This window comes from Erinaceus europaeus, chromosome 18, assembly GCF_950295315.1.
Source record: "Erinaceus europaeus chromosome 18, mEriEur2.1, whole genome shotgun sequence".
In the NCBI taxonomy this organism is placed as follows: Eukaryota; Metazoa; Chordata; class Mammalia; order Eulipotyphla; family Erinaceidae; genus Erinaceus; species Erinaceus europaeus.
In genome coordinates, this window is record NC_080179.1 from 73,757,679 (window position 1) to 73,771,567 (window position 13,889).

Below are 13,889 nucleotides of genomic sequence, written 5' to 3' on the forward strand. Positions count from 1 at the left end.
GCAGTGACGATCCCGGGACTAGGTGCCACCCTTGGCTTCCTTTTAAAGAGTGAAATGAGAGATTCCTTTTAGGAAAAAAATGTAACAGAAAGACTAGCCTTTGGGATTCTTCTCAGGGATAGTCATATTGGTTCTAGATATGGGAACGGGACTAACTTTGACGATTTCTCCTCACGGCCAGGGAGGCAGCTCGGCAAGTAGAGTGCAGGACCCTGTATACTGGAGGCCCTAGGTTGGATCCCCCACCGCCTGTGTCAGAGCTGAGTGGTACTCTGGTGTTTCTCATCTCCTAGAATGCACTATATAGAGCAAATTTTACTTTTTCTTGAAACCCTTAACAGAATTTGAATTCGGTTAACATAGAGAGACTGATTAGGAAAACTAGCAAATGGAGTAAGTTGGGCTCGCTTGCAAATGCGGTGCGGCCCAGGCCTACCTGAAAGCGTTTGGGTAAGAACTGTCAGCTGGGATGTCATCTCCACATCACCCATGCGACCGTGGTCAGAAACCCACAAAGGCGTCCCACCTGCCCGTCAACATCCAAGATGATAACCACTGACCAGCAGTAAAACATGTGCCTTGGTGGGGAGAGTTATTATGATACATAAGGTAGCTTCTGAGAGTTTTGCTCTGAGAAGAACCAAACAACCACCAAGAACATCCGTGTAACGTTTTAATAGAAAGGCTATAAGCACAAAACAAGCTAGGAGGAGGATAGGGCACAAGTCGGGTCACGCAGGCAACCTTCCCAGCAACCTCCAAACCATCCCACATACGCCACTGCCCAGCCTGACCTGACATCAAAGGGGCGTTCAGCATTCGGTAGCTACAGGTCCTGAAATAAAGATCCAGGGAGCCGGGGGTGCTTCGCCCGGTAGAGCACACACTGCACCAAGCGTGAGGACCTGAGTTTAAGCCCTTGGCCACCACCTGGGAACGCTACACAAAGGAGTTTCAGAACTGCTCGAGCAATGCTGCAATGCCTCTCCTTCTCGAACTCTCTTTCTCACCCTCCATAGGAAGAGGAAGAGGAGGAGGAGGAGGAGGAGGAGGAAAGTCTACTGGAAGTGTTAGAAACATACAGGTAAGGCTTAGCAAGACTTCTGGCAACAATAAATCAATCAGTCAATTAATTAAATCAAGGTCCAAAAGTTCAAGTCACAGTAATCTGCTATAGCAGTCAAGGACTCCAAAAGGAAACAGGAGAAAGATGGGAAGGTATTGGGGGCCCCGTGCACAGTGGTGGAGGAGGAATTCTGCAGACACCTGTCATGAGGAGGTAAGAAACTGTACTCGTGTGGACAACAGTCTTGTAAGCCATTACCCCCCACCACCAGCACCAGCACCCGCACCCGCACCCGCACCCGCACCCCACTCCCAGCCTCAATAAAGTGATTTGGAAAGAAGAGGAGAAAAAAAAAACCCGGCTCCCGCCACAAGCCCCTTCCAGACCTTCGCCCACAAAGTCTTTCTGACGTGACACACGGCCTAGGCTGAGACGAAAACCAGAACCCGAGAGAGGCGCCAGCAGTGGAGAGCACAGCCGGCCCTCGGCGCCAGCCTCACAGGGAGTCAGCTCGGCAGTGGCAGGGCACCGTGAGAAAGAGCTGCGCAGGCACACACCGAGAGAGCACACATGTGAGAGGCAACGAGAGGAGACGTGTGCAGAGGCCGCGCTTGCAGTCGCCCCAGCAGGAGCTCCGAGAGGCAGCGGCTGCCACATACCCACCCACTCTGCCTCTGCGGGTCTGGGCGGAGTGGAGGAGAGACCGGGGCGCTGCAGCGGGGCGGGTGGCACAGGCGACACCCACTGTGGTCCCCTGCAACAGTCCTGCAGGGCGTGGCGTCCACAAGTCCTGACCCGGGGTCACTCGCCCTCACTTACCTTTACCTCCTCGATCCTCTGGGGGACCCCCGGGGGCTTCCATTTCTCTGTGCTCAGAGGACCCTAGCCCATCGTGCCAGGGACGCTTCCGGGGTGGCAGCGATGCCATGTCCATGCCTTGGAGAGAAGAAGAACGTTCTCGGCTAGCTGGGGAGTGGCCGTCATGAGGAGGATGGTCGGGACGGGGAGCGTCGCGGAAATGTTCGTGACCCGGCCCTGAAATGCAAACCAGAGCCACAAAGCTAAGAGCCTGTCTGTCCTGTTCTATTTATTACACTGTGACCGAGAGCAGACAGAAACAGAAACTGCACTGTCAGGAGTAAACAGCCACTGAGAACCGACATGCATTCGTGTGGGGAACACTTCCTGCATGCTCACAGCAGTGAGGCCTGAGCCACACAATTCAGAGCTGACAGCTGACTCGCCCGGTACTGTGCACGGATGCCAGGCATGGCAGCGGCAGTGCCAAGTAGGGGTGCCGCGCACACCACTAGGGGAGAGCCAAGGTGGAGAAGCAGTGGGGTAGGGCCTCTTCTCTGTACGGCTCTCCCTCTCCTTTTCACCCTTTCTCTCTCTCTCTCTCTAAAAAACAAAGAATAAAAAATTGAGGAGGCTGCCCGGTAGTGATATCAAGCATGTATGAGGCTCTTGACTTCTCAGCGTTGCATTTGGAGGGGAGGAGGAGGGGGAGGAGGAGGAGGAGGAGGACACCGATGGGGAAGTAGCAGTAGGAGTCGCTGCCATCATCAGATGAGGGAGGAGACAGTGAACTGTAGCACATGAATTGCGTGCAAGATGCCCAAGTTCAATCCTCAGCACTACCGCATGCCAAAACTGAGTTGTGTTGTGCAAAAAAAAAAAAGTCAAGATTCTCATTCAGGTTGGTGAACTCTCTAAGAGTAAAGCACAGACTTGAATGCATGATCCTTCCAGCTTTGAAACCTCTCGCTGCACAATGCCAGAGTGGAATGGCGCTCTGGTCTCAAGTCTCTCTCGTAAAAAATACGAGATTTTCTTAATGGAGGCACTAAGAATTAGCACTTCTCCTAAAACATGAAGAGGTAAGTAAAGTCCAGGAAATAGTTCTCAGACTTAATAAATAAGATTTCTTAGCAGAAGAAAGGCAAGGAGAGAGAGAACCAGAGCATCACTCTGGCACGTGCAATACTGGGAACAGAACTCAGGACTGAAAGAAAAAAAATCACTTTTTATTTTACTTATAAGAGAGAGAGAAATAGACAGACATCAAGAGAACCAGAGTATCACTCTGGTACATGTGATGATGGGATTGAACTTGGGACCTCATGCTCAAAAGTCAAATTTTCTAGTCCCTGGCCTCAAAAGCCATGCTAAGTCCAATGATTTAGTCACTGTGGTGTTGAACTTCAAAAAATGGGTGCGTGATCCGAGAGGTGGTGCAATGGATAAAGCACTGGACTCTCAAGCATGAGGTCCTGAGTTCAATCCCTTGCAGCACATGAACCAGAGTGACGTCTGGCTCTTTCTCCTCCTACGTTTCTCATTAATAAATAAATAAAATCTTTAAAAAAAAAAAAAGGCACTAACCACTGAGGTATTTGTCCCAGGTCACTGACAAACGTTTTAATTTCTGCATGTCTTTATATGAAATCTTAAAAATTGCTGAGGACCCCACAGATTTCACTTACAAGAGTCATAACTAATAATATCATGCTAGCACTCAAAAATCAAATAGGGCAAGTGAAAAGGACAGCACTGTTTCACTGTTGTGACTGTCAAGCTTAACAGAAGGAAACTGGATTCTCCCATCTGTTTCCATGTTCGATCAATTGTGACTAGATGCTGTTGGCTGAAGAATATGAAGCCCTTCACTCTCCCATGGAGACGTACAGTTGCTGGGCCCTATGAAGGTCTCAGCACCAGGAGTCCTTGGGCCACATTCTGGGCACGGATGGTCTTTAGTAAACAGTAAGCCACAACATTTATCTAAAGGGCGCTCAAACATTAATTCAGGGGGACACGTTCATAGCTGCATTATTCACAATAGCCAGAGAGTAGAAGCAGCCTAAATGTCCAACAGATGACTGGCTACAGAAATTATGGGAGGCGGCCGGGTGGTGGCGCACCTGGTTGAGCGCACACGTTACAGGGCACAAGGACCTGGATTCGAGCCCCCAGGCCCCACCTGCAGGGGGAAAGCTTCACAAGTGGTGAAGCAGGGCTGCAGGTGTCTGTCTCTCACCCTCTCTATCTCTCCCCCTTCCCTCTCCAATCAATAAAGGTAATAAAAAATATTTTTTAGAAAAAGAATTTATGGGATATGTTCATAATGTAATACTATTCTGCAATCTTGGACAAAAATGGGTGGAACTGGAGGTGATTATGCTTGGCGAAATAAGTAAAGACCAAGGCCAACCGCCAGGTGGTTTCCCTCACAGGTGGAATCTGGAGAGCTGGTACACATGAACCTGGGGTGGGCGGAGGACGTAAGCTAGCAAACTGTTTCTGAGATTTGCCAGTTATCTTTGCAAGGGGAAGGTGGGGACACGGTGCTTCGGGGCTGGGTGTACACGGAACTATACTGTGACCGTGCCATCTTGTAGCCGACTATCCAATACAAATAAAAAGTGAAAAGAAGAAAAAGGCACAAGCAGTTCTCCTTCCTTACCTGGCTCTCTATTTCCATCCCAAGAATCTGGTTTCCTTCCTCCTTCAAAGCGAGGGAACTCATCAGGTGTAGGGAGAAGACCCTTCCTTCCTCCTGCGTGAAGGAGCAGACAACATGGCACTCACAGACCATCTCAGGTGAGTCAACAACCCGACTCCCGACTCCTGTCCTTCCTGAGCCGAAGCCCTAATGTTCTCGGCACACGCTCACCTCGCGGAGCACCTCGACCTCGGCCTCTGAGATCTCTTCCTCGGGCAGTGTCATCAGCGGCATCGAAGCCCTCCTCTGGACCAAAGTCCTCAGGACCCGGAAACCCATCCCTTCCTCTGGGAGGGGGACGAGCTTCATGTCGTGGTGGGGCGCCTCTTCGGAAGCTGTCGGAGAAAACAGAGCAAAATGTCTATCTAGCGGAAGACTTGCAGCTCTTAGTCCATGTTTCAGAGATGCATACTAATAGGAGAAAATATGATATAATGTTAAGCAGAAGGAAAAAAGTACAAGTACCTTTTTTTTTTTTTTTTTTTTTTAACAATCCTGGGTACAAACAGAGCCAACCGAGCAAGGAAAGAAACATGCCAAAATACAGGTTATTTTAGTTTTTCTTTCAGGCTTCTAGGAATGGTAATAGCAGTAAATATTTTACCAAGTCGAGGGCTTTGGATGGCTTATTTCATTTCACCTTCACAATCACCTTATCAAGCACGGAGTTCATGTTGACTAACAAGAGAGAGAGATTAAGAGCCAAAGGCACTGCTTCTGTGAGAGAGATTCAAGGAAGAAGCCACAGATGCAGCAGAAATCATTCTGTCCAGGCGTTGACCACTCAACGGACCTCATCACAAAGGTACTGAGAGAATCTTATGTTCCCTAGTCAAAAAATAACTCCTATTATGGACTGTTTATATGCCCTACAAAATTCATATATCGCTGCCCTAACTTCCAACGTGAAGAAGTTTAGAGATGGCCCTTTGAACAGTAGGGTTAGGCGAAGTTCTAAGGGTGGGGCCTTTAGGATGGCCGTTAAAAGAGACTACAGGGAAAGCTTCCCCTCTCTCCCTTGCCCACCCTCCTGCCCCCCTTAATGCTAGACAGTGGGAAAGCAGCTGTATGAAAGGCAAGAGGAGAATTCTCCGCGGGCAGTGCCTATATTGGGCCTTAATGTAGGGTTTCTGCCCTCCAGAAGTATGAGAATGTAATTTTCTGCTGTCTAAGCCAACCGGCTGAGGTATTCTGTTAGGGCAGCCTGTGCGGATAGCACATCTAGTGAGATGCCCTCTCTCAAGTGCCATCTCCGCTCTACAGATCTGTTTCTTTCTTTTTTTTTTTTAATTTATTCCCCTTTTGTTGCCCTTGTTGTTTTATTGTTGTAGTTATTATCGATGTCGTCGTTGTTGGATAGGACAGAGAGAAATGGAGAGAGGAGGGGAAGACAGAGAAGAGGAGAGAAAGACAGACACCTGCAGACCTGCTTCACCGCCTGGGAAGCGACTCCCCTGCAGGTGGGGAGCCGGGGGCTCAAACCTGGATCCTTTTGCCAGTCCTTGAGTTTGGCGCCACCTGCGCTTAACCCGCTGCGCTACCGCCCGACTCCCCTACAGATCTGTTTCTTCAAGCTAGTGAGCAGTGGTACAACGACACAACTGCCGCCCTAGGTGCTAAGGACACAGTGGTGACTTTCAAAAGCCCCTGCCTGAGAAAGCTGTTGTGTCATAAAGAAAGGCAATGCAGGGGATGGGAGGACATACAGTACTGGCTTTGCCGGCACGAAGTCCTGCCTCAGTCTCCCGGATAGCACGGCCCAGAGTGATGCCATAGTGCCCCCTGCTCCTGCCCACCGCCACCTCGCTAATGAATGACTCTTAAACAACACATAGCTCAGAAACAGAAACGCTAGACCACGAAAGATTTTAGAGCTGCCAGCCCCCACCCACTCCACTGAAAGAATTCATGTAGAATTCTTGACGCCCTAAACACTACTATTAGTTATTGCTGTGCAAAATTTTTATTTGTAATAGAAATGGACTATGGGGGCCACGCAGTAGCACAGTCACTCAGTAGAGCACACATGAGACATGCTACAATGCACAGGAAACTGAGTAATTCTCATGAGCAATGAAACAATACTGCAGGCTTTTCTTTCTCCTTCTCTCTCTGTGTGTGTGTGTGTGTCTCCCCCTCCCGCACTCTCTTTTCCAGAGCAGTGCTCAGCTCTGGCTTATGGTGGTGGTGGGATTATACTTGGGATCTTCAAGTGTCAAAATCTATTAGCAAAGCCATAATGCTATCTCCCCAGCCTTTCTCTCTTCACCTCTATCTTCCCCTTCCCATGTGATTTCTCTATGTCTCTATCCAGTAAGTCAAATAAAAATCTACAAAGACTATTAGCACATTTGGTTATCATATGCTGCACTCTCAAAATAATCTAACCGGTAATATTTTGCTTCTTTTGTGGAGCCAAGACCTTGTGCATACTCAGTTTCCCTCTGGAAACTGGTTCGTTCTTTTAGACAGAGACACATTGGCATTGAAGCTTCCCCTGGGACCCTGGCGCTACCCTGTGGCACTGGAGCTAGAATCTTGGCTACAGACATGTCAAAGCAATACCTACATGGTAAACTACGTTAGTAAGAAAAATCATAAGGGGGAGCCGGGCGGTAGCGCAGCAGGTTAAGCACAGGTGGCTCAAGTCAAAGACCGGTGTAAGGATCGAAGTTCGAGCCGCCGGCTCCCCACCTGCAGGGGAGTCGCTTCACAGGCTGTGAAGCAGGTCTGCAGGTGTCTGTCTTTCTCTCCCCCTCTCTGTCTTCCCCTCCTCTCTCCATTTCTCTCTAAGCTATCCAGCAATGACAATAACAACAACAATAATAACTACAATAAAACAACAAGGGTAACAAAAGGGAATAAAGAAATAAATAGTTTAAAAAAAGAAAAATCATAAGGAAGAAAAAGTATATGTATATAATTTACTGGGGGAAAAAATTCATGGATTAAGTGTACCTATGCCTGTACTGCCTACTGATCATAGGTCAGCTAATCTTAGCAAGTTAGCAACCGCAAAGCTCTGCTAAGTGTTAGGGGGAATAGGAAGATGGAGAGGAACTGGGGCAGGGTAGACAGCATAATGGTTATGCAAAGAGACTTTCATGCCTGAGGCCCCAAAGTCCCAGGTTCAGTCCTCCGCACCACCATAAGCCAGAGCTGAGCAGTGCTCCGGTTAAAATTATATATATATAATTTTAGAGAGAGAGAGAGGAACTGAATATAATGGAAGGAGCGATTTGAATGGAGTGGACCACAAACATGGGGAAGAGTATTTTTTTTTTTTTGTACTATCATTATTTATTGGATAGACAGCCCGAAATAGAGCAGGAGAGACCCCGCTTCACCACTCATAAAGAATTCCCCCTGCAGGTGGGGAGCAGGGGCTCGACCGCACCTTGTAACATGTGCAGTCAACCAGGCGCGCTACCACCCAGCCTGGGAAAGAGCATTTTCAAAGCAAAGAGCAAGCACAAGAAGAAGCAAGAGTGCATGGGGGTGTATTTGCAGTGTGGAGCTATAAACAACACCAGACTCAAGACAGTGGACCTATCTCCGATAGAAGTGATACAGAGACCCTGGCAGAGAACTGTCGGAAACTTAGCAGCCCAGGAGGTGCCTAAAATGCTGGACTCTTCAAGCAGGGGATCCCAGTCTGACCTTCAGGCACACATATGCTGAGATGATGCTCTGGTTCTCAGTCCTAACCCTAAAGCTTTTGATGAAAATACGAAGGATGAAAGATCTGAGACTCAGCCGACGGCGCAGAGACTCAAGAGATACAGAAAAGTCTATGCCAACATCAGCACAAAGGAGATTGCTCCACAAGTGAAAAGCTGTGGAGGCAGTGCACTCTGGGTGGGAGCAGAGGGCATAATGGTCACGCAAACAGAGTCTATTACCTGGGGCTCCAAAGGCCCAGGTTCGATTCCTGGCACCACAGGAAGCCAACGCTGAACAGAGCTCCAGTAGAAAGAAAGAAAGAAAGAAAGAAAGAAAGAAAGAAAGAAAGAAAGAAAGAAAGGAAGGAAGGAAGAAAGAAATAAAGAAAGAAAGAGGGAAATAAATAAAGAGAGGGAGAGAGAGAGAGAAAGAAAGAAAGAAATAGAGAGAAATAAATAGAGAGGGAGAGAGAGAGAGAGAGAGAGAGAGAGAAAGAAAGAAAGAAAGAAAGAAAGAAAGAAAGAGAGAAAGAACGCACCTGTTTATCATTGATGGGCCCTTAAGAAAACTTGAGGACTGGCAAAATGGCTCGTGTGGAGAGTGTGCTGCTTTGCCATGTGCCCAGCACAGGCTCAAACCCAGCCCCCGTCCCATTAAAGGAAGCTTCGCTCTCATTCATTCACTCTCTACCTTTCTATCTCGAGCTTGAAAAATAAAGATAAACCTCAAGACTAAAAAAAGAAAAAAGAAAACTTGAAACCTTAATGTTGTTTTTTCAACTCCTCTCTGACAGCTGCTTTCCTTAACTCCCTAATTTCACCTCCCCCGGACATCTTATTACTCATATGACAGAATGCCAACTAACAGTCTTCTATAAGGAACAGCAAAGATTGGGGGGGGGGGGGGGTTTTGCAGACATAGTACCACGCACAAGGATACGTGCAAGGACCCAGGTTTGAACCCCCACTCTCCACTTGCAGTGGCGAAGTAGGTCCGCAGGAGTCTTTCTCTCCCTCTTGCTATCCAGCAACCCCCCCATTTCTTTCTGTCCTATTGAATGAAAAGGAGAGAAAAAAAAAAAAGATCATCAGAAGCGGTGGATTTGTAGTGCCTGCCTTGAGCCCATGCCACTGGATGCAAAAAAAAGAGAGAGAGAGAGAGAGAGAGAGGAAGGACAACAACAAGGGAAGTGCGATGGGGAAAGACTGGAATGAGTCACCACAGGCTGACAGTGACACCCGCAGGCTCTCAGGACCAGAACGCGGGCTGACTCGGTGGGACCCCTTGTCTGCAGTGCTGATAACAAGCCTAGGTCACACACAGATCACCCTTGCAGTCATGAAAGACGCAACACCTGGCACGGAGGGGACTCATACACCGTCGCTGCCTGAGTCTCATCATAGATTTCACTTGCTTTTCCCTCCATATGTCTTCACTTCTTCTTCTCTTAAGCAAGGTCACACCTGAATGTGACCTGAGTTTAAAGGATCGACTTCAGAGGATTATTTTCCCATTTGATTCTATTTTGTTTCTATCTTTAGGCAATTATAGAAAAGAAAAAAATAATAATAAGTCCATTATTTTCCATGTTTATGTATCATCATTCTACTGGAGAACCCAATCAGATCCAAAAAGCATAATAATATACTGACAAAACGCACGCACGCACACGCATGCATTTTAAACTGTAGAGATAAAAAATAGGGTCCCATAAAAGCTAAAAGTCGGGATGTTTTCAAAAGATTTATTATTTATTAGGAGAGAGAGAAAGAGAGAGGACCTGTTGGTATGCATGAGACCCCTTCTGTATTGTTGGTATGCATGAGACCCCTTCTGTTTCATTTGGTTTAAATCCCCCCTGCTTAACACTATTCTATTTACATAACCACTTCATTCTATTTACATAACCTCTGTTAACAAGCACCACCCTCCCTCCAGGGCATTAGTGGTTCAGTGATAGGATTCTCGCCTGCTCTGCCCCCTCTCCTTGTCACACCCTGATCCTCTCCTTGTCACACTCTGATTTTCACCAGTCACTTTTCTCTCCACCCTCTCTATGTCACATCCTGTTTCCACCCTACTTGGCAAGTATATATAAAGACAGCATTGTGAGTTTTAGGGTACCTTGAGTTTAGCTTAGCTCGGTTTAGATTGTGCTGCGTCCTGCATGAATAAAGAGATACTGCCTACAGCTCGATCATGGTCGTCTGTTACCCGCCCGTGAAGCCAGCCCAGCGAAAACAACAAGGACCTCCGAGTATCATCACAGCACCTGCAGTGCTGGGGCTGAAACTCAGTCCCCCGAGTTAGAGGAACACGGTACTAGCCACTCTGCCACCTCGCCGCCCTCTCAAAGTGGGGTCCTTCAAAGACCTGTTTGGTGTGTGGATGAGGGTGTGGGGGCTGGGGGAGAGAGGGAGAGAGAGGGAGAGAGAGAGACCCCAGAGCATGGCTGTGACCATCTGCAGCACCAGTGGGTCAAACCAAGAGCCTCAGGTTGGCAAAGCAAATGTCTGTCGGGTAAACCCCATCTGTCCGACAGTGATTTATTTCGAAGTGTGAATGCACACCGAGGTGGGAGAGGGTTAGTAGTCAACAGAAGAACAACAACTTTGGGGATCAGAAGAGGAAAAGAACCCAGAGGACGACGCACGGACCCACGGAGTGAGTGCCCCCCTACCTTTCTTCTCTGCGCCCCCGAAAGCGCGGGTCCTCGGGGTCCCGAGGAAACCTCTCGTCTCCTGGTCTTCGGCCTTCCCATGCTCCTGGGGGTCCTCGGGCGGCACCCCGGCCGTCCCCCTCACTGAACTCCCTGTGATCAGGAGGAAACGGGGGCCCAGGGCCCCCGCGCCTCCACTTCTCTTCTTGAGGCAAAGGTCCGCCTCGCCCCTCGAATTCCCGTAACCGGTGGCCGAAGCGCTTCTCCGGGTGGAAGTCATCCGGGCGGCTGAAGTCGTCGGGGAAGTCGGGGTGAGGGCCACGTCTGTCGGGAGGGCCCCGACAGTCCTGACCACCCCGGAAAGGACCCCGGTCTGGGCCGTGGTCGGGGCCGCTGGGCTCGTGCCGCCTCTCTGACATCGGGCCCATGTGATGGTTTGGGGGGCCACGGGCGTCACCTGCAGGAACAGAGTCTGCTTTGATCAGGGTTCCAAGGACTCTTGCGAGCACAAATGGGACTGTCGGCAGCTTGAGGTTAAAGAATACATTCTTCTGTCTAGACTGAATTCCCACCTTGGGTTTCAGAGGCCTTAGGAGACCACTGTCCCCAAGGGAGGATCGGATGGGAGGAACAAGATGTCTCTAGGGTGCAGAGTACAACTTCACCTCTCACTAGCCAGGCAGCCTAACCCTACGGTAGGTTGCTGCTCTGAGAAAAGCTGCTGTGAGAATGAATGAGCCCCGAAAACAGCATCTATCCTGGCAGTAATGCCATCACACCCATCAGCTCTGACTGAAGCAGAAAGGGTCATGGGAACAAACCCATACGGCAGGGCGGAAGGCCAGGCACAGGGGAAGTCACTTCTGCACGGTCTTTGCTTTTTATTGAGTTCTTTTTTTAATCTTTTAAAATATTTATATTGGATAGAGACAGAAATTGAGATGGGGAGATAAAAAAAAAGGAGAAGAAGAGGGGGACTAGGTGGTGGCATACATGGTTGAGTGCATGTTAGCATGCCCAAGAACCCAGGTTCAAGCCACCAGTCCACAACTGTGGGGCGGGCAGGGGGGGGGGAAGAGGGGCTTCATGGGCTTCGTGGGCGATGATGGAGCAGACCTGCAAGTGTCTCTTTCTCTTCCCCTCTATAGCTCACCTCTTCCATCTCAGTTTCTGTCTTTAACCAATTAATTAATAAATGAAATGAGATGTTAAAAGTGGGGAAGGGGACCCTGTAGCACTATTCCACCACTTGTGAAAATTCCGTGGCTTGAAGCCAGGCCCGAGCATGGTAATACCTGTGCTCACTGTCCGACCACTGTCCAACCACCTTCCCCAATTTTTTTTTGTTTTAATAAATTTTTTTTTCTTTTCTTTTCTTCCCTTTCTTTTCTTTTCTCTTCTACCAGAGCACAGCTCAGCTCTGGTTTATGGTGGTGTAGGGGACTGAACCTGGGGCTTTGGAGGCTCAAGCATGACAGCATTTTTGCATAAATAATAAAAAAAACATTATGCTATCTCCCCAACTCATTGGTGTACTTTCTAAGGCTTTTAAAGATTTGGGGGGTGGGAGTGTGTGGAGGGGAGCTGTCTCAGTCCATGATGTTACCCCTATAGCCTTGGGTTACTTTAACTTGATAGCCCACCTGGATTCGTAATAAAATTCTCCGTAAGGCATACAGTGACAAAAGAGCCTACCTAGTTTAGTCTGAATTCACAGAAATACTTTCTATATCTGTCTCAATCACCTACTGATACAAAGCTATTGCCATTCTTTACAAACTGGGAACTCACTGAATAGGATAATTAAATTTATGACGGTGAACATCGTTCTCCTAAATTTGAAGGGACTTTTTTTTTCCCACTACTAATGTATTGCAGTCATTGTAAATGCATACTTATTTTCTGTCAACAGCGGTGTTGGGTGGTGGGTTGTCTGCCAGGGCTTCACCGCTCCAGGCCAACTTTTTCAGAGAGAAAACAAGAGCAGTAAAGAGAGAGGGGAAAGACACCACATTAGAAGACAGCCTCCGGCTCAGCCAAGCAGGCACTTACCTTTGTTTGGAACAGGTCCTTGTCCGGGGTTTAGAGGGGGGATGCGGCCTTGTGCTCCCTGCTGCCCTAGGCCTGGTATCAAGGGCGGGGGGCCTGCGTTCTGTCCTTCCTGAAAAAATGTTTTTAAAGCAGGGATGTGAAATCTTAGGCTTGTAACAAGATAAAAGGACTAGGTTGCCCTAAAGACTGTCTACCCGTCCTCTGTCCATTTCTCTTTCTCCCATCTAATGACAACAACATCAATAACTACAACAGAAAAAGAAAGAAAGGGAGGCAGGCAGGCAGGCAGGCAGGCAGGCAGGCAGGCTAGCCAGTCTTCTCAAGAGCTATGTGGACTACATTGAAATGGGGTAGGGGACGAGCAAAGGCATAAGAAAAGGAAAGATGCCCGTGAGCGAGTCCAGGGCTGCTTCCTGCTTCTAGGGCCCCTGTCGCCAGCCTCCTGCGGTCCTCTCCCCGGGAAGTGACCAGAGGGATGCCAGGGCCACCAAATCCTTCCAACTTGTATGTGACAGAAACCTGCTGGCAGATTCCCCTCATTTCTCTGTTCTTGAAGGGCCAGGGCCCCCCTTAGTTTGTCTTGGGTCCTGATGATCTCTATTTTCATCTAGCCATATCTAAACGTTGGTTACCCTACTATCCAGTGACCATGGATCAGACCTCTAGACAAATATACATTTGTTCTTTTTACTAAAAAAGAAAAATGCACTTAGTCACAGAGTTGGGGACAGGTGTGGTGGAACTATCTACCCCACAGAAACGATCATTTTATTATTAAATCACTAATTAAAATGTTAAGAATGATAAAGTATTTTTTAAAAGTGCGTTCAGGGGGCCAGGTGGTGGTACACTTGGTTGAACACACATTTAAGATGTGCAAGGGGGGGGGTCGGGCCGTGGCCCAGCAGGTTAAGCGCATGGGGCGCAAAGCGCAAGGACCGGCG

At 48.5% G+C, this 13,889-nt stretch overlaps 2 protein-coding genes across 5 annotated transcripts in view; both read right to left on the bottom strand.

Moving 5' to 3' along the window:
* The window catches only part of WDR33 (WD repeat domain 33), a 137,546-nt gene that overhangs the window by 14,980 nt on the left and 108,677 nt on the right, over positions 1 to 13,889 (bottom strand). For 3 of the 4 annotated variants that reach the window (XM_060178161.1, XM_060178159.1, XM_060178158.1), the window contains 5 exons: positions 12,946 to 13,054; positions 10,915 to 11,350; positions 4,743 to 4,906; positions 4,533 to 4,625; positions 1,886 to 2,101 (listed from right to left, as the gene is read on the bottom strand). In XM_060178161.1, coding sequence (XP_060034144.1) covers positions 1,886 to 2,101; positions 4,533 to 4,625; positions 4,743 to 4,906; positions 10,915 to 11,350; positions 12,946 to 13,054 — 1,018 coding nt within the window. The remainder of the gene's footprint in view (positions 1 to 1,885; positions 2,102 to 4,532; positions 4,626 to 4,742; positions 4,907 to 10,914; positions 11,351 to 12,945; positions 13,055 to 13,889) is intronic. The other variant, XM_060178160.1, reaches the window with a different exon arrangement.
* The window catches only part of POLR2D (RNA polymerase II subunit D), a 129,316-nt gene continuing 121,195 nt past the window's right edge, over positions 5,769 to 13,889 (bottom strand). The window contains exon 5 of the transcript XR_009546009.1: positions 5,769 to 5,792. The gene's annotated coding sequence lies outside the window, so the exon portion shown is untranslated. The remainder of the gene's footprint in view (positions 5,793 to 13,889) is intronic.